The sequence below is a fragment of the Crocodylus porosus genome, unplaced genomic scaffold (genome assembly GCF_001723895.1).
Source record: "Crocodylus porosus isolate Cpor-Errol unplaced genomic scaffold, CroPor_comp1, whole genome shotgun sequence".
Lineage (NCBI taxonomy): Eukaryota > Metazoa > Chordata > Crocodylia > Crocodylidae > Crocodylus > Crocodylus porosus.
This window is the reverse complement of record NW_017728951.1, coordinates 13480935-13503983: the sequence shown is the minus strand read 5'-3', so window position 1 is coordinate 13503983 and position 23049 is coordinate 13480935. Positions and strand designations below refer to the sequence as shown.

The window sequence follows — 23049 nt, the reverse complement described above, 5'->3', positions numbered from 1 at the left end:
CGCCTGGGGCCCCTGTCCTCATCCAAGCCCCGCCTGGGGCCCCTGTCCTCATCCAAGCCCCGCCTGGGGCCCCTGTCCTCATCCACTTCACGCCTGGGGCCCATCTCATCAGTTGTTTCTGCAGGAGGACGCTCATTTTCATCAGCACCCCCACGTCTAATTGGATCATCTCCTCGTCGGAAGGGCCTTTCATCATCTCGTGCTTCTCCCCGACGCCAGTCCCTATTAACCACACAGAAAGAGTGAGTTTACATGGAGGAAAAAATGTATGCGTTAGAGTGAGAAGAAGGGTGTTGTACCCGAAAGCTTGCAAAGAAGTATTTTTCAAACTACTTTAGTTGGTCTAACAAAAGATACCAGATTCACCCAAAGAACCCTGTCTGCCTACATCCTTAAACCAACACAGCTACAACCAGCACACCTCTGTTCAAGTAATGGTATTTTCAGCAAACTGCTTTCAGATTGGGGCTGTAAAGGTATTTGCCAACCCAATGCCATCACTATTTTCAAGTTCAAGTAGCCTTATGACTATGGTAAGGAGGCAGAAGGCATCACCTGTCCACAGGCCTGGCCCCTGGAGCAGGTCTCAAGCAGCTCCCCTGCTGGTGAACTCCAGCACTACAAAGATAAGAACAGCTCTGACTTGAATTACTGCCTACTTCCAGGCTGGTTTGTGAGAATCTAAGAGCAGGAAAGGAACTGGTATCTAAGTGTATTCCTCTTAAAGCATGGCTCCTGATACCACCACACATGGCAATCCAGAAAAGCTGCAGACTAACATCTAGTTTAGAGGTGGGCAAAACGTGCCTCAGGGGCTAGATGTGGCTGCCAGGCCATTCTATCCGGCCCGCAGAGCCCCTAAAAATTTAGAAAATTAACACGTGGCCTGTGTATTGTAATTCTATGCTCACACCAGTACTTAATATGATCAACATAGCTCCTATTTTACTTATACATGCAGGTAATAACCCACAGATTTGACAACAAATAGTTTTCCTATAATGGAAAGAAAACTGATTTTCCAAAAGCAGTTTCTTCACCAGTCAGTGGTCAGGAACAAATGATAAGTTGTCATAAAGATGCAAATAGTGTGTATATGTTTTTGGAGCCCTGGGACAAGGAGATACCTGGGTTTCAGTTTCTCATGGATTGTGATAGTTTATAAAAACAGACGGTAATCCCCAGTTGGACATCCAAACTCTCACTAAAGTCAGTGAGACGTCAGGTGCATAAAAAAATCCAGAATTATGTCCATCATCTCTGACTACTAAAATTAGATTACTAATTTCTCTGTTGGGTCAAACTAAGAAGTAGTCAAGATAATATTCAATAGCCTCATGTAAGTTTTCAAAGGCTATTTTGATATGATAGGATTTGATTCATTGTGACACCATGAAAAAGGAAAGCAAAAGTTTGAATTGTTAGATGCATAGTAGCTCCTATTATTTCTCCCTTTAAGCAGCCCCGTTGAAAATTTCAGCTACCAGTGAACATGTTCAAACATCCTAAATATTTGGACATGAAAAAATAAGCAGCTTCAAAACATCCTGCCATTAAATTCTCCCCATCACGTCTTCTCATCATTTTTGATCAAAGTGGCCTTTTTTTTCCATCTTTCTTTCGGTTTGGAGCATATATTTTCAGCCCTCCTTTCAGCCATCCTGAACTTAAATCGCTTGCAAAACGCTGAATTCTGCTCCCACAAGGGTTTTGTTGGGGTTTTCCTGACATCTTTCAATTTCCTAAAGAAAAATTCTTCAACAAAGTCTTTATCTAGTCACTATCTTCCCCACTTTTTTAGTTCTGCAGCATATCATGCAAGTGAAAACAGCTGTGAACAAACTTGATTTTTAGGAAATGAAAAATCTTTTTATCAGCTGTCAATATACTAGATGTTTGCTGGTATCAACTGGATACAATTAAAATGGTTTAACTAAGCCTTGAAATTTATGCATCTTCAGTTACCAGAAAAAGAATGCATGAGAAATCATACAACTGAGTTGTCTGTTACCTTATATATCTCATCATGTTCTGCCCCCCTCCCAAATCTATGCTTCTCACACCTTTTCTCTAATTTTAGAATCTTCACAAAGGATTTTAAAAAATCCCTGGAGGCACCTTCTAAAGGTGCAAATGCTAGATAGATCTATATTTGTGGCGAAGGCAACTTGGAAAACAGCAATGGTAAAAATGTCTACAAGCTGGGCCCAAACCACATTGTGCTCAATTTCTCTATAAATACCTTTCTGGTGGTCCTCTTCTCCACTCCGATTCTGGCTCAGCACCTCTTCTCCAGCAGCTTTCACCATCTCTGTCTCCCCAGCGAGATGACTCCTATATGTACACCAAAATAAATGAGAAGAGAAAATTAGGGTGAGAAGGGACTCAGGAGGTCATCTAGTCGAACCCCCCACTCAAAGCAGGACCAACCCCAACTAGATCATCCCAGCCAAGTCTTAAAAACCTCCAAGGTTAGAGATTCCACAACCTCTCTGGGTAACCCTGCTAGTGAGTTTTTCCTAATATCAAACCTCAACTTCCTTGCTGCAACTTAGTAGCATCCTCTTTGGTAACTCTAAAATACAGAGTTGTGCACACAATTTCTAGACACAGCTTATTCACTTAACCCCATGCCATGGCATCAAGTATTCAAGTGTTACACTCTACAGGACAGCAGACTAATATGAAGTTGGCTGAGCTAAACAGTAGCCCTACCCGATTGTTATCTTGCTTGTTGTGAGAAAGCTTAAGAACCAACAAAAAACGGGGCCCCAATGTGCAAGGCACTGTACCCAGTGTTTTTGGATACCTAGAGGCTAACAAATTAAAACGTTTATTAGATCCAATGAGTACAGGATCAATTCTGTAGCATTAAAAACTGGCAGTTAGATTTTAATCCTAATGTACCAATACTTAAGTCAAAGACATTTTACATTACTACCATACATGGCAGCAGGCATCCAATGATATCGATCTTAGCCTGGTCAAAGTATTATTTATTAATTTCATGACATGACCTTCTAATAAACAAAACCTTACAGGACAAATGTCTCAAAGTACTCTAGATACAAAACTTTTTTTTTTTAAACAGGGAGATGACTAGGATGACCATATGTCCTGGACTGGCCCTAGCAGACACCAAAATTGCCCTAATAAGTTAGGTTCATGAATGGAATCCCATTACAAAGTGGACTGTTAATACCTGTGAAGTAAAGAACAAAAGGTGATTAAGACAGCCATTGACTCCTTAGCTTACTACCAGTGGTGTCCTGCATGCAGCCGGGGGGGGGGGGGGGGGCGCCCCCAGCAGGCAATATCCCATATTTCATTGTCCCATACCATTGCCCTATAGATGACCTTAATTTACCTCTATGTATTCCATTACCATCTTAATGCTGAGTTTATATAGCCCTACCCCACTATTTCACACCTACTTCCTTCTGTCCAAACTGAAATCTTAGCCTATCCCCCAGATCTCACAGATGTCTTGCCTCCAGTTCAACATGGCCCCAAATGAACTCTCAAAACCCTGGATCCACAAGTTCACTCAGGCCCATAATGTCAACATAATCCTCAATTTGGACGATCATCTATTCCTCACAATCGGGCTATGTCTAAACCTTGCAGATTCTTTCTACGTAACACCTTAAGCTCTGGTCTTCTCTACCACAACACGTCTCACTGTTTCCTTACACTCTTCTCAGTCTGAGCTCTTACCCAATACCTTGATTATAGAGTTTCTGAGGCAGGGGACATCTCTCACTTTTTTGTGTCTGTCCAGACCTAGCATAGTACATGCCCATGACTAGAACTTTTAAACACTGCAACATTGTGAAGAGCCTCTAAAATATTTCTGAGTATCTAGCACCTCAATTTACACCAACATGTATTTGTACAATTATATTAGATGCAGGTGTCATCTTGAGCTTTAGTCTGTTTTTTGAGAGATGAACACTCCTCCCTCTATCAAATAAAGGCATATAATTTCTAACTATTCTTGAAAAGAGCATTTCAGTTATTAATGAATAGAAGTTCTGTATGAGCTGTAGAAGACAATGCAAGAGCTGTCCAACTGGCAGCCCACATCCAACCCCTGGATAGTTAACAAGTTACCATTACTTGAACTCCCTGTTCAGGCACACCTCCCTCTCTCTGTTGCTCTCCTGCTGCAGCTGCCACTGAGTCTTTTGGCTCACCCTCCTTCCTCCTACTTCTGCTCTCACCCTGGGATTATATTTTCACTTTCCTTTAAGAGCTCTTGTGCTTCACAACTTCATCTTATGTCATTATGGTTTTATTTCAGAAAGGCACTTCACAAAATACACGCTGACCAAAAGAAAATCTATATCCCTTCTACCCTTACAGTCTTCAAAAATCTTGGTGCTCTGGCATAACAGTAGTTTCCTGAGGCCTCCACTGAGTGAACTGAAAATAGCTGATCTCCAACCATTAACAAAATATTTTAATTTCTCCCCTTTGGAGATATATCTCTGCACTGCTTTCATTAACACAACTGAGCTATATTTTCCACTTCTGACAAACCTTTAGCAGAGGAAAAAGTAACCAATCTGTAAACAAACCAGAACCGTTACCTTTCTTGAAAATGGATCATCAAGACCCCTTCTCTCCTCCTCTCTGCGACGCTCTCTCTCTTCAATCTCGAGTTCTCTTTGACGTTTTTTCCTCTCCACTTCTTCTAGTTTTCTGACCCGCTCCTGGTATTCACGCTGTTCTTGCTCACGTTTCTCACGTTCAATACGTTCCTTCTCTTCACGCTCTGCAACAAGAATGTGTAAAACATTTTTCTTTCAAGAAAGTTTAAATACACAATAAAGCAAGTCCTCTCTAATTGTTTAGAACGGAAGGAAGAGAGGATTCAATCTCCTCTTCACACCCAAAAGCCAAGGTAAGCATTTTAGGGTTTATGAACAATGGCATTCCTCTTTTGTAACCAAGTAACTCTCAAGTAAAAGAAAAACATAATGGCTTATGTACAAAATGACTGCCAGAACTCAAATTTAAAACCCAAAGGCAAAGGCTCTCTAAATCCCATTTTTTCATGTTCTTTCACCACGCACCATTCATCCACATGCCTCAGCTCACCCACTCGCCCTTCACACACCTGTCTCTGTTTTTCACTGTGTGCGAACATAGAGATACTGCCAGAAGGTTGGTTGGCTGCACAGTTCAGTTCACAAAATGCAATGGCTGATAAGGAATAATGAACCTTCCTACTCAGAGAGAAACTGTCTCCAACATGATAGAATAGGGCAATCTAAAACTGACACTAAGTTTTCGCGGTGGTTCAAAGAGAGATACAATTCTATTCTGTTCATTCAATCCAAGTGTCTTAACTTTACCTTTAAGCATCTGCTCCTCTCGCAGTCTCTCCTCTTCTTCCTCTTTTTCTCTGTAATAGGTAATCCGCCTCTCCTCTTTGCGTTGTTTTTTGCGTTCCTCCAAACGAGTATGCCTTTCTTCTGCTAACCTGTCTTGGAACTGTTTCAATTTTTCCTAAAACACATGAAGAGCAGGAGTAAAACCAACAGTCCTTAACTTCTCGTAGCTTCAGAGTTGCTGAGGTTACTGACTTCATCAGATGCCAGACACACAAACATGTTGTAACTTCTTGACTTCACACTGATAATACACGACTGTGTCAACATGTTTTGCTACAGTCATCCTTTTTTCCTATCTACTAGCCATTTTACAAGCCAGTAATTCATTTCTGCAAATTAGAAATGAAGCAACACAACTCCTACATATGAGAAGAATCAGATAGTGGTTTGATTGCTGCTCATCTTGAAGGAATTACATTTACTGCCACAAAAATCACATAAAGCCAGTTCTTCAGAGTACAGAGATTTTCAATATTACCCCAAGAAGTTTTGTGATTCTGAATTATAGCCTGTGTATTATTTGTGGCCCAAAAGAACTAACTAGTCACATGGTTCTGGCTCCCTCATCTCCAGCTCCATACTGCATTAAGAGCTAAAATACAGCTTTTAATGCTTACTTCGCCTGCTAAATGACTGTATCACCATGTCAGTGATGGTGCTTAGGAAGGGATATGGGTCCATCTTCCAGATAGTTTTGTGGACATCTCTCCTTCCAGCCCTACTCTTAACATAACCTGCAATGAAAGATAATGAAATGTAGACAAAGGCTTTGGGATATGATAACTCCCTTGAATTATAAAACTGTTCTGCTTTAATGTTACATTGTGGCAGCCATCTTTTTCTTTTAAAGGTTTAACACACTAAATTTGGATTATCCCCTGAAACTTCATGATGAAACTCTTCTGGACAGTCAGAAAGAGAGCCAAGCACCAATTTTGTCTATTAGTAGCATAAACTAAAACTACTTTTTTCCCCCCCAGCTGCATACACTAACTCATTCATCCTTTTCACGAGGAACAGTAAGGATACAAATCAAGTCTAGTACTTCATGGAAGCATTTTTACAACAAGCACAGAGGATCTTGTTCACCTCATAAATTGATCGCCGTGCTGTCTTGAGCCTATCTACAAATAAGTCTCTATCTTCCAGCATCCTTGATAGTCTGTTCTTATGCTCAAGGGCTTTCTCACGTTCCAGCTGCAGAGTGGTGATCTGTAAAAATACAAGTAGTAAACGATGATAAAAAACTTTATTACTTTTTTTTCAATACGCATAAACCATCACTGAAGACAGCATATCATCAGATAGCTGCCTATTCTCTCCACCTCGGCTGAGGCAAAAGGGTATTGCTGTCCACCCGTAAGAAGCTGAAAACCTCCACATCATACAAGCCAACAAATACAGCTCTTATACAAATTATTAAATGATTCTGCCATTTGAAATGAAAACTCCTTACCCTTTCTTCTTCCTGCTGCTCCCACAGCTCCATATCATGAACCCTTTGTTCTTCATAGGCACTCTTTATTAGAGGAATTTCTTCTAAGCGTTTTGCTCGTTCAAAATAGTCAATCTAAATAGAGAAATATATAAATATGTATGTAATTTTAACCTATCTTATGTAAAGCAGCACCAAACCTGGTATGCTAAAAATATTTGTACTTCACAGATTTGCTTCTCCAGGGGTGCACAGAGCAGCAGGACCCACTCCCCCGCATCCCGGACCAGCCTTTCACAGCTCTGTCCCAAGCCCTGCCTGGGCAGCGCTTACCCCAGATCCACTCCCATGCTGCGGTTGCGCGCACGCACACGGCATTTATCAGCAATGTTATCAGTCACATCAGCCAAAAAAAGCCAACCGCCAATTATGTCAATTTTCCTTCCATTGGTGCTGATACAATATGCGCCGAAGTGTCAGTGCACATTTGTATGTGGACAGTAAATCAATATAAGCCTGCTTTTATCGGTTTATAATTTGCCCCAGTGAATGCACAGGGGCAAGGCAAACAGATAACTGTATTAAAACCAATATAACTGAGTACACAAGCAAATATAAACAGAGTTTACAACAGGTAATTATAACTGTATACGTTTCTGTGGAGACAAGCCATGCCTCTCACCACTCTGTACCACTGGTTCTCAAATAGGGTGCCATAATTCCAGCCCTGTGCACTTCTTTTCAGGAGGCACATCAGACATAACCTGAGAAGCAGCTGCAGCAGAAAGAAGTACATTATGCAGACAGGCATGTTTCTGCTGAAGCTCTTCTTGATTCAGCTCTGATGTGCCTCCTGAAAAAGGAAGCATGTAGGGCAGTTTCACCCCGAGGTGGCAGCAGCCTGGAGACAGATGCCGCTTCCATTAGGCAAAACAGTTCGATACACCTCCATTTCGAGGAGTCATTATGCAGGGTTTCACACTCCTGCCAGAGCTATTTCCAGACCTGGCTCTGCAGAAGCTGTGCTGTGCTCTGGTGTGAATATTATTATTTAATCAACTGCCTCCAATTACTTTAAAATAAATGAATTCCAATATGCATACTATAGTATTATAATATGCACAATATTTATTTTTAACATTTTTGGAGGGGTGCCTCGAGTCTAAAAAGATTGAGAACCATTGCTCTATACCTTCTTCTCCTGATTCTTCAGACGTTCTTGGAGTTCTTTCTTTTCCTTCTCCAGCTGTTCAACCTGTTTAGCCATAATGAAGTCAGGGTCCAATTCTTCAAGATCCTACAAACCAGATAAAGATAATTAACAGAACAGAAAGCAAATGCTGGTTTCCTAGCATGAATGCAGCTTCCTCTATTTACTTTAACTTTTCTGCAGTTTATCACTTAGTCTTCAAACTGGCTGATAATGGAAACATTTTAGGCTTCTGTGAGTGTCTATTGTACAACCTGTATGTTACTTTTAAAGGCATCTAATGGACACTAATCTGAATTTTAAGACAGAGCCCAGACATCACACAAAGGACCTGGATGTCGATGTCAAGTCTTTTTTGCTACGTAAACAGCTAGACAGAGGAAGTCGTCAGACTCCTCTCAAAAAATGCCCTTCATTCCTACTAGAACACAGCTTCTAGTCAAGCTCAGTGTTCAGTTTTACTCCAGAGGTTGAGCAAAATCAGATATTTAAAATCGCCCAAATGCAGTCTCATTTTTAAATGGGAAAATGATTTTCTTGCATATAGCAATGAGAGAACAAAGCAGATGGAGAACATGAAAGTCAGTTGTTCAAGCACCTAGAAAAATTTGATACGCCAAAGAATTGCTTACTTCAATATCAATATCTTTGAATGCCTTGGCTCCCAGTTCAGTCTTCTTGATCTGTTCCAACCGTTCTCTAACAGTTTTCTTTTTGATTTGTTCATGCTCCTGCAGAATACGCTCCTTTTCTCTCTCCTTTGCCTCCTGGCGCAGCCTTTCTTCCTCAGCTTTACGAACTTTTTGTAGTTCAGCTTCACGTTGCTCCAGCTCTTCTTTTTCACGCTGAATATTTAGACTTTCAAGACGCTCCTTTCTCTCTTCTATAGTTTGACGACGAGCAAGGATACGTTGATGCTCTTTCCTTGAATTTTTTAAGTAAGCATTAACAGCCATCTGATGTTGCTCCTCCTTCTCTTGCTAAATGAAAATGAATGGATGAGTTAAGAACAAGAGACAGCAAGCATCTCTTTAAAAGGGATCAGTCATGAAAAAGTTAAAACACTGAAACCAAGACTTCAAGATTAGGCTCTAAGGTCCTTTAAAGAAAATTGTCCACAACCCATTAGCCAAATATCATAACAAAATTACGTTGTTTTAAAAACATTACAAATGTTAGATAGAAATGTTTTAAACTAAATGCTGAAGAGTATGCTCAGCGAACATAAGTTCTGGGTAACTTCACAATATGTATTTTACATAGTGAATTGGAACGTGATGTTGCCACGCATCATATTGAAACTATTTGTACAATAACACTAAACATTTCAACCAGGATCTATCAGGTGCCAGTAACAAATTAGATTATTAGTCCTTTTTTTCAATTGACTTTTTACCTACAGGAAAAATACTTGACGAGAAACTGGCAACTTTTCCTAAGATTGTTAAAAATGAAATATATTAAATACCACTATCATTATTTTAACTTTCGCTGTGCATGACTGGGTCTGCGTAGCAAGTCATAACATAAGAACTTGGAAGTTACAGATGGCATACATAATTAGATACCCATTGGAATAGCTAGGGAGACCCCTATTGACTCAACTAAGCTTTGGAACCAATCCTGAGAAAGCTATGAAAAGGTTACTATGCAACCACTACTAGTACTTAAATATGCAAGCAGCCATCTTTAACGTTTTGCAGTTACATGCAGATGAAACAGCATAGATAAAAGGACTCTACTGAACACAAACTCTGAAGGCAGCACATTGCTAGGACAGTACGTATTAATACTTTACATTCCAAGAGCCATCCCTTCTCAAAACATTACTGCAAAGCAAAAGTACATTTGCCATTTACTTCTTTTTGACCAGTAAACACTAACTCAAAAGCAAGAATATCGGCAATATCGGGTTTTGACTCGCCACTTTTTTGTATGAAAAACTTTGGAGAACCTGGAAAGACGTGATATCACAGGTAGAAGCTGAAATTCAACTAATAGTCACCATCCCCAAGGGGAGGAGGAAGGAAGCCAATTTTTAGGCAGCAAAAGCTTTAGCTCACAGTTTCTAGGTTCTGTTGCGAGACTGCATTCCACGTCTGTCACAATGACAATTCCGAAGAGCAATCTGATACAATACGTGCAAAAATTCAGAAAAATGATTTTTTTCTTCACAAAAAAACCCCTGACAAATCTCTCCCTGGAAATCTTAATTCTGTCCCTCATGCACACACTGACAGAGTCTTTAATAATGTGACCACACAAGAACTGACTGGCTGCATTTGGGAATTGCTAGCTTCTCTCATGCTGCAAGATGGAGAGGGCATTGCTGGAAGTCAGGCTGACACCTTCCTTATGTTTTAAAATACTACACTCTTAGTTTCTTATGTTTTCAATCAATTCAAAAGTATTCAAATATCACTCATTATAACTATTAAAAACAAATGCCACAGTGCTAAGGAATGTAAGAGTAGCTGCTAAGGAACAGGAGGAAGAGACAGAGCAACACAGTACTAAAAAAGAAAAAAAGAACACAGTCAAAATTTTGACTAATCAAAACCTAGCAGAGCTTCTTTAATGTAACTACTTATAGACTGCCTAATGTGTCATAGGAAAGCTAATGCTGAGGAAGTACTCACAGCTCCAAAACAATTATATCGGGCTAACCCAGAAAATCTAGTGCAATTACAGGGGTGGAGACAGCATTCTTTCACTGTCTCAGTTGCATAAAATACATTTAGCTTTTCCCACGAATAATCACATTACAGGTTTCCTTTGCTTTATGCTGTACATGCGTTCCTAGAAAACAGTGCATAACTCAAATTTGCATACAGGGAATCCACTTTACAATGTAACAAATAGAGATATGTTGAAAGATCTCGACTGTACTGACCCCCAGACCCATTTCTACCGCTTTTACAAGACAATTTTGGTACTCACCAACAGCAGACAGTGCACACAAGCACAGGGCACTATCATAATGGAGATGGCAACAACAGAAATACATGTCAGACAACGAGTGAGGAGCACAGATCCACAATGCAGACTATATTTTGGTGCACATCACTCTACAATGCACTGTACAGCTGTACACTGTACATCACTCCCACAATGCAGCTCTCTGCGGGCTTCCACCACGCCGATTGCATGAGAGTGAATTTATCTTGCATATAACAAATTTTTGCTATAAAAAGGGTCATCACATAAGAGCAAATTCACACAGGCAGAACTCTCATAAAGCGAGGGAAACCTGTACTTCTACATTAAATCTGTACATATTGAACTTGATCAGCTGATTTGTCTGAAGGGGACTGGCAGCAATAACTACATATAGTCATGTTGCTAATTAACCTCCAATAGTTTTTTTAGCACATCAGAAATAACACTGCTCATCACTATTCTGAAAGCAAGTCAATGAAATGTGCATTTGATTTGGCAAGAAACAGCTGTACAGAGGTTGTACAAGGATATCAGGTATGCATTACACTATTTTGTTCATGAATTAACAATATTTGTTGAAGTTTTCCAAGTTTAAAAATACTTACCAACAAGTGAGGGGGTTTAATAACTTCAAGAGCCTTAGCAAGAGCAGAAGACATAGCGGTGAGCTGATTTCTAATTTGCTCAGAAGGCATGCTTTGCAGCTGAGGACCAAGTGGAGCATCTTCTCGAGTAGAATAGTTCAAATCTGATCCAAAACTCAATTTTCGAGAGGTATGATCAAGGCGAACCTTTATGTAAATTAAAGAACCCCATGATTAAGAAGGTGAATAGGACATCACTGTGCACATCTACACGTGCAAATATTGCTGAATGGGTTTACTCCAGAGTAAATTACTTCAAAGTAAACCCACCTTGGGCAGGCATCTACATACGCATCCATTTGGGAGCAGAATTGCTGCTCCTGGCAGCAGTCTGTTCCTGCCCCTGCACTGGCCCCCTGCAGCAGCTAGGGGGAGCTCTAGGCTCCCTCTGGGTGCTAGCCCAGGGGCTGACAGGGAGCACAGGGCCAGGAGAGCCGTCTCCTGGAGGAGGTGCAGAATTGTTTCTCTGAGCTGCAGGTCCCAGCCAGCTCTGGGCTGGGCAGGAAACTCTCCCTGTACAGGGAGCTCCCTACCCCTGCAGCAAGAGAACATTGCCCCTGCCCAGGTTCCAGTGGCATAAATGTTTTTTATTTATGAAGTGCACTCCTCTGTTACTCTAGGTAAGCAAATATTTTTTTATTTATTTTTTTAAATCAATTGATTGACATCACTTGCACCACTTACAATGATTACTTCTTTCCAGTCCACCAGCATCAAGCCTGTCTTATCTAAGTGGATCATCAAGCTAGCTAGCTTTCATCCAGCCCCACAGCTTGTTCAGCACAAGGAAAACTATTAATACATGCTTTTACAGGAGGGTATTTATAACACTTACTTGCAAGTCACAGTGTCTGGCTGCATCTACAATAGCACGTTCCAGCTGGAAAGCATCGACAAAGGGAACAAGGGTAGCCAGACGAGAAAAATCGATGGTTTGATAAATTTGGGCCACCTGCACAAAAAAAGAACATTTAGTCTCTTGCCCATTAAAAATGGAAATATAATATATTAAAATTGCTGCACATGTTGTAAAGCTAGCCTAATAAAAGATAGGTAGGTAACAGATCATCAAGATGAGATGAATTTACATTTTATCTAAGTTCCTTTAAGATTTTCTTCCTGGACTTTATTCAAACTTTATTCAGGAAGGTCACATGATCCTATACTATTTGTCTGAAGGAGACTGACAACAGTAGCTATATGTAGCAATGCTGTTAATTAGCCTTCAACTGTTTGTTTAGCACATCAGAAATAACACTGCTCACCACTTGCGAAGAGGGCAGGTCAATGAAATGTGCATTTGGCAAAACAAGACAAAGAAAGAAGCCTACTAGAAACAAACAGATATGATAAGACTTCAAAGATAAAGAAATAAAAAGCCTATACAAAATACATACCATACTATGCAGCCACTATTAATAAGACATGCTAGAGTTGTGCCTAATAATTTAATCCAAAACAAAACATATGGAGGTAGGAAGCATGTATGCTGGAAAACTCTCCCCCAATGTCATATTAAATATTCAAAGAAAAATTTTTCCTTGGACATCAAAACTTTTAGTTAAACACCGATCCAAAGCTTTCCCTAAACTATACAGCACTGTGAGCATGCTCTCTGTTTGGCCATACCTGCTGCAGGAGTCGAAGAATGGTGTTGTTTTGCAGATGTGGGACATAGAGCTGCAGTTCAGGTTCCTTTTCAGCTTGATCTTTCACCCAGTTCAGGACCTGCATAATACCCAGATTATTTTATCTAAGGGTCCAAAAAAACCATTCAGCTTGACAAAGTGAAACAAATGACACTCCAGAATAAGCTCAATTTTACAACTCATGAAGTAAGGTGTACCTATCAAAGATTCTGTACTAAGAGTCTTTTCAAAAGTTCACTGCTGTTTTTTATATAATAGGCACTCAATAGGTTTTGCACAAAAGTGACTGACTGACTACCTTAATCACACTGCTAACTTTTCTTGTGTTATTTGTTAGCCTATCAAATATCTTTGTTCTCACAGAAACAGAGAAAAACCATTCTGTGCTCCAGGATTTGTGAAAATTAGACAAATTCTGCTTACTAAGCATGTGTTGACTCTTAGGATAAGTACAGTCAAAAAGCCAAATTCGTCTTTGCAAGTTAGTTCAAGCTCCACAGACTGAACTGATACGCAAATGAACAGACATTCATTTTTATTCCAGAAATGCCGCAACATGCCTGTAGTAGCTCAGGCCAGAAGCGGGGGCAGGGCGGAACAGGCTACAGCATGCTTGGCTGGAGCAGACAGCTTAAGCCAAGTCTAGCCTGCCAACCTGCAAAGAGGGTTTGCAGGGGAGGTGCAAAGCATCCTGGGATGCTGGAGAACTGTGAGTTTAATTGAATCTGAAAGGGATCTGGAAGAGAAGTTCAATAAACCAATTTAACCTAAATCAGTTAAGTCCGATACTACATCCACCCAGGTTTATTTTGAACTGGTTTTGCCCACTCTGGAAGTAGTCTTCGGGCACCAAAATTCTGTTGTGTCACAGATATGAACCAGTTTCCAATCACCTATACCAGTTTATATGTAATTTCTGTCCTTAGCCATTCTGTGCCAGACACAAACAGCTGTTTCAGACTTTCCCTCTCCCCCAGAGTTGAAATTCAGAATCTCTTTATGATGGCAAGAAAGAGAGTCACCAACAGTTCAATCAACTACCTCCCCCCAAGGTCACTTTCACCACCAAAAATTTCCCATGCTGGAGCAAATTTCAGTGTTCAGATAATTAAAAAAAATATATAATTACAAGTGTTGAGGGAGCTGAGAGGTTAAAATTGCTTTTAAAGACTACTTGATGCATCATTTACAGTGATGTGCTCGTATAACAGTATGCAATAATGGACATGGCCAAGTGACATCCATAACCCTGACCAATGATAAACCAGATGACTTTTATAACAAATTAATATTTATATGAACCAACTACACAAACTAGTGATTCTCCATATGCAGCTACAGGACTTACCTTGGTTACACGGGTACACAGCTTTAGGGGGTGGAATTCTACTTCAAGCCAATTGTAAAGTTCCTTCACTTCTGGGACTACATATTGCACCACGTTGAACCTTACCTGGAACCAACAAAATCAAAAAAATATTTTCTCAAGATAAATACTTCTTTGATCAATTTGACTTTATATCCAGCAGCTTTGTAGCTAGGAAGTAAAATAAGTAACATACTTGCCTCAATATAATGTTTAATTAAAGTGTTTATGATTTATGGAACAATTTCCATTTACAAATAGAGGATCAAACGAAAAAGCTTTAACATACTACATTGCAAACTGTTGTTCCGCATCCTATGACAGCTGCTTTAGAGACAAAATATAAATTTAGTTAACCCCTTCCACCAAACACTTTTACTTACCATATCATTAATAAGACTGACACGTGTAGGTGGGGCCTGGAGGCCCAGCAATGTTGCCAGACGTCGCTGTTTTTCAACAATAATGCCGTCCATATCCAGAAGACGAGCAATATCTGTTCGCTCAGGAGTTATAGGGATTGACAGTGTGGCCAGAAGGACTCTGGTAGACATCCTGTTAATGAAACATGATCAGAAACCATCAACAGTGAAAGAATCATTAATTACTAAGTTTCTAATAAATTCAAATTGGAGACAGAAGCACCCAATCAATGCAAGAACAAAGAAGCAAATTATTTATTCTTTCAAAACTATTCCACGTCAAAATAAAAGCAACAGCAGAAAACAAAACACCTTGGCACTTCAGTATTGGCATTCAGTACATGAGAATTTATGTAACACTCCTCTTTAAATACCAAAATGCTATACAATACCCAAATAATAGGCATGTAGCTGGAACCATTTTAGTCTAATTTTGCAAAACAATTCACCATTGGCATTGCACAATAACACTCCTCACTGACTGGAAGGCACGGGAACCAGGCATGAAGACCAGTGGGGTAATTTCTGAAGTCACCACTGCTAGGCACGGTAAGTTTGTGATCTAGAAATGGCTGCAGACACTTAGGGACTTACTCAGATTCGCAATCAGCAGAAACAGAATTCAGGAAGTCCCGCTGCTCTCTGAATTTATAATCTTTGTTAAACGTCCTCCTTACGCAAGTTGTTCGAGGCAGTCAGTACTTACTCCTTTAATAAAGGTTGCTTACATCTGATGCCAACCCTCTCTCAAACACATATTCCATCTACTTCTTTTCAGACTTGATTTAATTGATTTTTGCTCAAGTGTTTAAAATAAGGAGCTAGGAATCAGACTAAGCATCTTTCCCCACCTTTGCATCTCCTCTTGTGTGAGATTCTTTCTCATTTCTCTTGACAAATGATAAAGTCGATGAAGTGTGGATGCATGGAAGAGAGCATTTCCAGATTTCCAGAAAACAGTTGAAACTTTGTGATAGTAGTTTGCCATTAACTGGGGTTTGGGTGGTTTCTTAGACAGAGAAAAGAGCCCATGAATATCCTCCACTGCCTTGAAAGCTTCCTAAAAAAAAAAAAGAATGATTTTTTTTAAATAAGTTATTGCAAACAAATAAAAAAGTTATAAATTTGCATTCGCCAAATCATTAATTCCAATACATAGCTGGTAATTAAAGTTGTGCATATGCAACTCTACCACCCACACTGAACTAACTACAAATCCTATACATTTGTTTCCTAAAGGTGGGCAAAAAAATCAATTTTGGACCATTTTGATGTTTGGGAAATTTGTTGCTCCCTGACCCGGCATGAAACCCCAACAATTTTAAAATTCTTCTGACCAGTTCTACTAGCTGACTTTCACTATCTCTACACAAAACCAGGACACCCATCAGATGTGTAAACAACATCTCAAGAAAGTTTAAAGCACTCTCAGAAATTACTTAGATTCACCATACTATAAAAGGACCTATGAACCCCTAAAAAGGAAACAACTGAAGACTCACAACATTTGGAAATGGCATTAAGACAAAGTAAAAACCCTTACATTTGGAACTGTTTTCCCTTGACAGCACTAAAGAAATAAGCCTCTTGGAGTAGTTTTACTGTCACATGTTAGCAAAGGCTCTAAATAATCACACTTCTGGGCCTTACACAGAAGTACAAAAAGGGACCTCCATCATAGATTAAGGTCCCTACTGAGTGCGTATAAAGTGATCTGTAGCTATGGAAAATGTAAATCTTTGAAGGTGAGAGGATTACCTCTTTTGATTTCTCACCCATTTCTGTCATCAAACCAGTGCTCATAAAGAAAAAATTATTACTGGTAGTAGCTTGTTTTAAGTTGCTGCTTCTATACAACATTAAGAACACTAGATATTTGATACTCAATATGGATATATACATATAGATTCAAGATAATAACATTTAAATCTATATCTCTGTATCTATATCTATCTATCTATCTATCTATCAAAAAGTTATCCTTAGAGTATGCACAATGGAATAAATTCATGCCAGTTTGGCACTGAAGCTTCTAAAGACTTTGGAATCATGGGTCTACATACAAATACAAAGTCCTGATATATACCTGCCATAGTTCCATGCTAATAGCACTGTCCAGTTGTACCAGCCTCGTTTCCAGGTGCATAGACTGGCTCTCCGGATTATTGAGGTTGATTGCTGTACTTTGGTTATGATGGCGTTGGATCTGCCCTAGATGCATTCTCAGGTTATCACAGAGTTTACGGAACTCGGCCTTACGAGTGTACTGCAAGCAGAACTTAAAAGCTGTGAAAATAAATGATGTACAAGGTGAGTGGTATTGAATAAGGATTTTTAATCTACCCACTGACTCAAACTGCATTAGAACATAAAAGTCAAGTTGTTCAAACAACCTTGATTAGTAACCCAGGTCTCCAATAGCCCATGCAGAGGTGAGCTGCCAGGGATTTTGCCTGTGTAGCTCTCCAGCCAGGTGGTCTGGAATGCATTCATGCATGCCCCAGCTCCTGGGCTGTCTTCTAGCAGTAGGAATCTCACATAAATTCTTACCACTAGGTACAAACACCTGTCCACGGCCTCAGTCTCATCATAATTTATATTTCACCCTATCATTTTACCTTGTTGTGCAATATCATGGTAGAGGCGTTCCACTCTAGAATTGTTTCGAAGAAGGTCCAAACACTGTCTGTATGATTCCCATAGAAATTTAACCCAAGGTGTCAAAAGCAGGCGATCAGTACGATCTTGAGTGTCTTCCCCACTTACAGCACTTAAGAGAACACTACAATCAAGAATAAAAAAGCAATGTTAGTTTTCACAATTCCTATCTTCTCATCTCACTTCCTCTCTTACAAGAATCTACAAAAAAAGCCAAAAGAACCTGAACAGCTACCAAAAATGTGGTTATAACCTTTTCCACATTGTCCTAAAAGGTTGACCATCATGAAAACTTGAAAAAATAATTCTATGCGGGTTCAGATTCAAACCTAGATTAATTTTAGGGTACACCCTACAAAACTAAGTTAGAAGTCTGCCTAGCAGTCAGGAAGACCCAGGTTTCCTTGGTTTTTTGTCGTCCCTCACAGCACTAGGCAGAAGTAGACCCTTTGAGGTTCTCATCTACAAATTACTACCTGCTCCCAACAAGACAGGAATAGACTGATCCTACACTACATTCAAATATCTGGTATTTGGTATTCTTTTACTGGTACATATTTCTTCCTTGACTTGCCCGCAATACTACTAGAGGGACCAGCAGCTTCAGGACTGCCTCAAGTCTTTTTAATAATTTTAATATCTACTGACATGTAGACAACATAAAAATGTATACTGTGATGTTGCTTAAGGAACAGAATAAACCAAATTCAACAATTTCCACAACAGGTCATCAGCTTTACCCATAACTCTACGCAATACGAAAAGGTACATTCCAAAAAAGTCTAAAAGATACACAGTGACAATTTTACTATCTGCTTACCCACCTTTAAGCATACTAAAAACAGAAATGCAAATAAGTTGTGAGAATACAAGATAAATGTATTTAATTTCAGGATTATTAAAACAATTATAAAAATGCGAAAAAATACCTGTATGTAAATCAAAATTAAGCAACTATGCTGCCTACCTGGCAAATTCCATAACCAGCATTACTGAACACAAGTGTTTATGATAAAATAGAATTTGTATAGTTGGGATAGAGTTAACCAAACTATAAAATCCAAGACATTCTTGATTGGGTAAAAACTTGTATAACTCTATCCCAAACACACAGTTCATCCAATAAAAGTTCTCACCCTAAGAAACCCTAGTGTCAGAGATAAAATGAGACAGTATGGTCAAGCAGTTTAATGTTTAGATTACTTGAATTAGATTCCCCCTTACACAGAAATGTAGGACTGGGAGGGACAGGGATCTCTTGCATCAGAGTCCAGGCCCTTGCTATCATGTAATTGTTTTCAAACACTGACTAAGCTCCACGGTATGCATATTTAGGGTTCTTGCCCCCACTACTCCTACAGCAGAGCTGTTCTAGAGCCTCTCACACGTATACAGTATAGGCAACCCCCGTTTAACACTGTTTCACTGACTGCTATTTCGCAATAATGCTTATTTTAAATTGATACCTGATTTCACTTAGCACTCAGTTTCGTTATAACGCTCATGGGTGCCATCTTGGGTCATTAAAAACAACTGTGGTCACCATCTTGGGTTGTCAAATACTTGAGGTTTCATTTAATGCTCATTTTGCTTAACGCTCGGTTTTTCAGGAACCAATTAAGAGCACTAAGCAGCAGTTGCCTATAATTATTAGGCTTGTGCAAATAGGGAAGCATTTGATTTGGATTCCAATTCAGAGGACAGCGATTCAATTCTGAGATTCAGATCACTGTCCTGAATCATTTCAGCCAAATTGGCTGTGGAAGATTTGATGCCGATTCGGTGATTTGGATTGGCCGGGGAGAACCACAGAAGCAGCCCCCAGTGGCTGCCCTGCCCAGCCACATCCCCCGACTAGCCCCAGCCTCCCGGCATTTAAAAAAAAAAAAGAAAAAAAAACCCTGCACTCACTGGCAGCAGAAGCAGCGATTGAGGCCTCTGGGCACTTCTGGCAGAGCCACCCCCCCACCAACCCACGCAGCATGGGGCAGCAGGAATCACACCCCCGCCTGGCACCTGCGCAGCAGCTGCCCCATGACATGGGTGCAGCATGGCTGCACAGGGTGCTGCACATTGTCTGGGAGCCGGGACCACTGGGGCCGAGCAGTGCTGGGCTCCAGCTGACATGTAGAGCCACCCCAGCTCCTAGACACTGCGAAGCACCCTGCCGAGTCGCACTGCACCTCTGGCATGGGGCAGCTGCCGTGCAGGTGCCAGGCGGGCGAGGGGGGGGAATCCCTGCTGCCCCCCACTACCCCGCAGAACTCTGTCACAAGCACCCAGAGGCCCCAACCCCTGCTGCCAGAGCCGGTGAATATGGGGTATTTTGGGTTTTTGGGGTTTTTTTAAGTGCCAGGAGGCTGGGCCAGGCAGCTATGGGGGCTTCTCTCGTGGCTCCTCCAGCTGTGCCTGCCTCTGCCCCAGCGCAGGCGAGCCACTCTGCTGCCACTTCCCCAGCTGGCATAGCGGGGGGGGTGCGATGCAGGCACGGCTCACTCCGGGTGGCAGCACAGCACAGCCCCTGCTCCCAGGGCTGCCTCACCCGCATCATCACTGGGACCAGGGGCTCTTCCCTGCTGCCGCTTGCCCCCTTCCACCTGGAGTGAGCCATGCCAGCATCCCGTCCCCCCACCGCCCCAGCTGGACAAGAAGCAGGAGGGCAGAGCCCCCACTCCCAGCACTGCTGTGCCTGCACCCCACCCACTCCCACACTAACGTGCCCCTGCACTCCGGCTGGACAGCTTGTTCCTCCCCCAGCCCCAATCCCTCCCCGTTCCCCCAAAAGACTTCCCAGCTGGAGGCAGCTGTCAGCTGCCTGCTTAGTCTATGGCCAAATCTCCGAATCACTCGAATCTTTTCCAAAGCTTTTCTGAATCAATTTTGGATGCTTTGTATCAATTTGGAGCTTTTATTTGGTCTCCCAATTCAATTCTTGGGGTTGGGGCTTGAGTCTGAAGTGGGTGCATGTGTGCCCCCTGTACTCACCAGCAGCAGCAGAGGCAACAACGGCAGACCCTCAAAAGGTAAGTGGGGCAGGGAAGCCAGCGCAGCTGCAAAGGATCCGGAAGGGAAGTCCCCCCGATCCCTCTTAACTGAGCTGGCAGGGAGCTGTGCTCCCAAGCCGTGCGCTCTGTAAGGACGTGCCACGTTTGCACCGGTGCTCATGCAAAGCAGGCCTGTAGCAGTAGCCGGGAAGGAGTCTCCAGCAAGAGAGGAAGACTTACAGGTCCATGGACATGGTAAGAACAGAGGGAGCAGCTACTAGGGACCATGTCCTGGTGGTAAGGATGCAGAGGGCAGCCGCTGGGGACCCCGCCCTGGTGATGCCACCTACCTTGGGCTTTTCTGAGGCCTCCACCCAGACGGAGCCCATGGTGGGGTCGACGCCCACCCCCCTGTCTGTGGGGGCTGCCTGGAGGGGACACAGAGGCCGCGGGTGGGGGAGGGGTTTGGAGGCTACCTTGCCTGTCCCTTTTGTATCCGACTTCGGGTCCTGGAGGAGCAGGTGAAGGAGCTCCGGGCTGAGGTGAGCATACTACAAGGGATCAGGGCTGCAGTGGATAAAATTGACACCTGTTTCCATTCTCTGCAGGATCAGTCTTCCAGCAGACAGACCTTGCGGGAAAGACGCATAGAAGATGAATGGCAGAAGGTGACCACCAGAACCAGGGCTGCTCAGGCTAGTGTAGTGGCAGCTCCCCAGGTACAGCTGGGGAACAGATTCAAGGCCTTGGCAGCCTTGGAGAAGGTCAAAGTGGATGCCTCCAGGGTCAATGGTGCCACTCTAGGCATGGCATAGTCTGAGCAATGACAGAACACCAGAAGGAAGAAACGCCGAGTCCTCATCGTCGGAGACTCAATCCTGAGGGGAACAGAGGGTCCCATCTGCCAACCCAACCCCATGACATGGTCTGCTGCCTGCCTGGGGCTCGAATTCAGGATGTTACAAGCATGATCCCGGACCTCATTCAACCCTCATTCACCAGTACCCCATGGTCCTAATCCACATGGGAACAAATGATGCAACGGGGGGCAGTCCAGACCACATCACGAAGGACTACGAGGCCCTTGGGGCCAAGCTCAAGGAGACTGGGCGCAGGTGGTATTCTCCCAGTAAGTAGATGCGGATGGCGCCATAAGGCCTGCATCTGAGTGGTCAACCAGCGGTTTCAGAGTTGGTGCTACGAGACAGGCCTTGGGTTCCTTGAGAAAAACCCGCATTTTCACTCAGGGGGCATGCTCAGGTGGGATGGGTTTCACCTCTCCCCTAAAGGCAAGCATGTCTACTCTTCTAGGTTGGCTGATCTCATGCAGCATGCTTTAAACTAACTTCGCCAGGGGATGGGGCCACAGGGGGTCATGAGGACACCTCCCAGCCAAGACAGGTGACAAGCACAGTAAGTACCCAGGTAAGTAACAGGGGTCCAAATAGTCTTGGGATCAGGAGGAAGATGCATGCACCTATAGGAGGCCTTAAATGCCTTTACGCTAATGCTCGTAGGATGGGGAACAGCAGGAGAAACTTGCCCTCCTGCTAGCTAAACACAAACCTGGACATAGTGGGGCTCACTGAAAGCTGGTGGGATTCAACCCACGATTGAGTGGTAAACATCAAGGGCTACACACTGTTCAGGCAGGATAGAATGGGGAACAAAGGTCAGCTTGCAGAGGCAGTTAGCTCAAGGGACGTGGTCGTCATGGGTGACCTAAACTACCTGGACATCTGCTGGGAGGAGTCCTCACATAGGTTCCTAGCAAAGATACAGGACCTCCACCTAACCCAGGAGGTGCACAGCCCCCCAGAGGAAATGCCTTGCTAGACCTGGTCCTGGCCACAGCTGACGACCTGGTGAGGGGACTGTGGGCTCTTGACCACCTGGGTGATAGCGATCATCACCTACTGGAATCCAGTGCAGGCTGTCAAAGGCCTGCAGCACGGCAGCACCCCTTAACTTCAAGAAGGCCGATTTCAATGAGTTAAGGAGATTAGTCGGGAGGCACTGAGGTCCCAGAGGGTAGGGGAGTTGGGAGCCCAAGACAAGTGGTCGTTCCTTAAGGAAATGATCCTCCGAGCCCAAAGGGTGACAGTCCCAATGCGAGTCAAAGGGGGCACAAGTGCTCAAAGGCCCCCATGGCTCACCAAAGGCATTCAGGAACGTCTAAAGGCTAAAAAGGAGGCATACACCCAGTGGAAGGGAGGGGCCATCACCAAGGATTATTATACCTCCATTACTCGAGACTGTAGGGGGGCTGTTAGGAAGGCTAAGGCAGAACTAGGACTAGCAACCAGGATCAAAGATAACAAGTCCTTTTTAAAATACATAGG

The 23049-nt window shown here is 42.4% G+C and overlaps 1 protein-coding gene across 1 annotated transcript in view; it reads right to left on the bottom strand.

The window, feature by feature from the left end:
* Nucleotides 1-23049, bottom strand: part of EIF3A (eukaryotic translation initiation factor 3 subunit A) — a 38061-nt gene that overhangs the window by 5472 nt on the left and 9540 nt on the right. Inside the window, exons 4-20 of the mRNA XM_019555731.1 lie at nt 17684-17847; nt 17152-17351; nt 15917-16125; nt 15027-15198; nt 14626-14730; nt 13258-13356; nt 12464-12580; nt 11590-11775; nt 8677-9024; nt 8027-8131; nt 6856-6969; nt 6489-6611; nt 5361-5514; nt 4593-4777; nt 2286-2334; nt 2243-2255; nt 1-222 (exon numbers count right to left, since the gene is read on the bottom strand). Coding sequence (XP_019411276.1) covers nt 1-222; nt 2243-2255; nt 2286-2334; nt 4593-4777; nt 5361-5514; nt 6489-6611; nt 6856-6969; nt 8027-8131; nt 8677-9024; nt 11590-11775; nt 12464-12580; nt 13258-13356; nt 14626-14730; nt 15027-15198; nt 15917-16125; nt 17152-17351; nt 17684-17847 — 2565 coding nt within the window. The remainder of the gene's footprint in view (nt 223-2242; nt 2256-2285; nt 2335-4592; nt 4778-5360; nt 5515-6488; nt 6612-6855; nt 6970-8026; nt 8132-8676; nt 9025-11589; nt 11776-12463; nt 12581-13257; nt 13357-14625; nt 14731-15026; nt 15199-15916; nt 16126-17151; nt 17352-17683; nt 17848-23049) is intronic.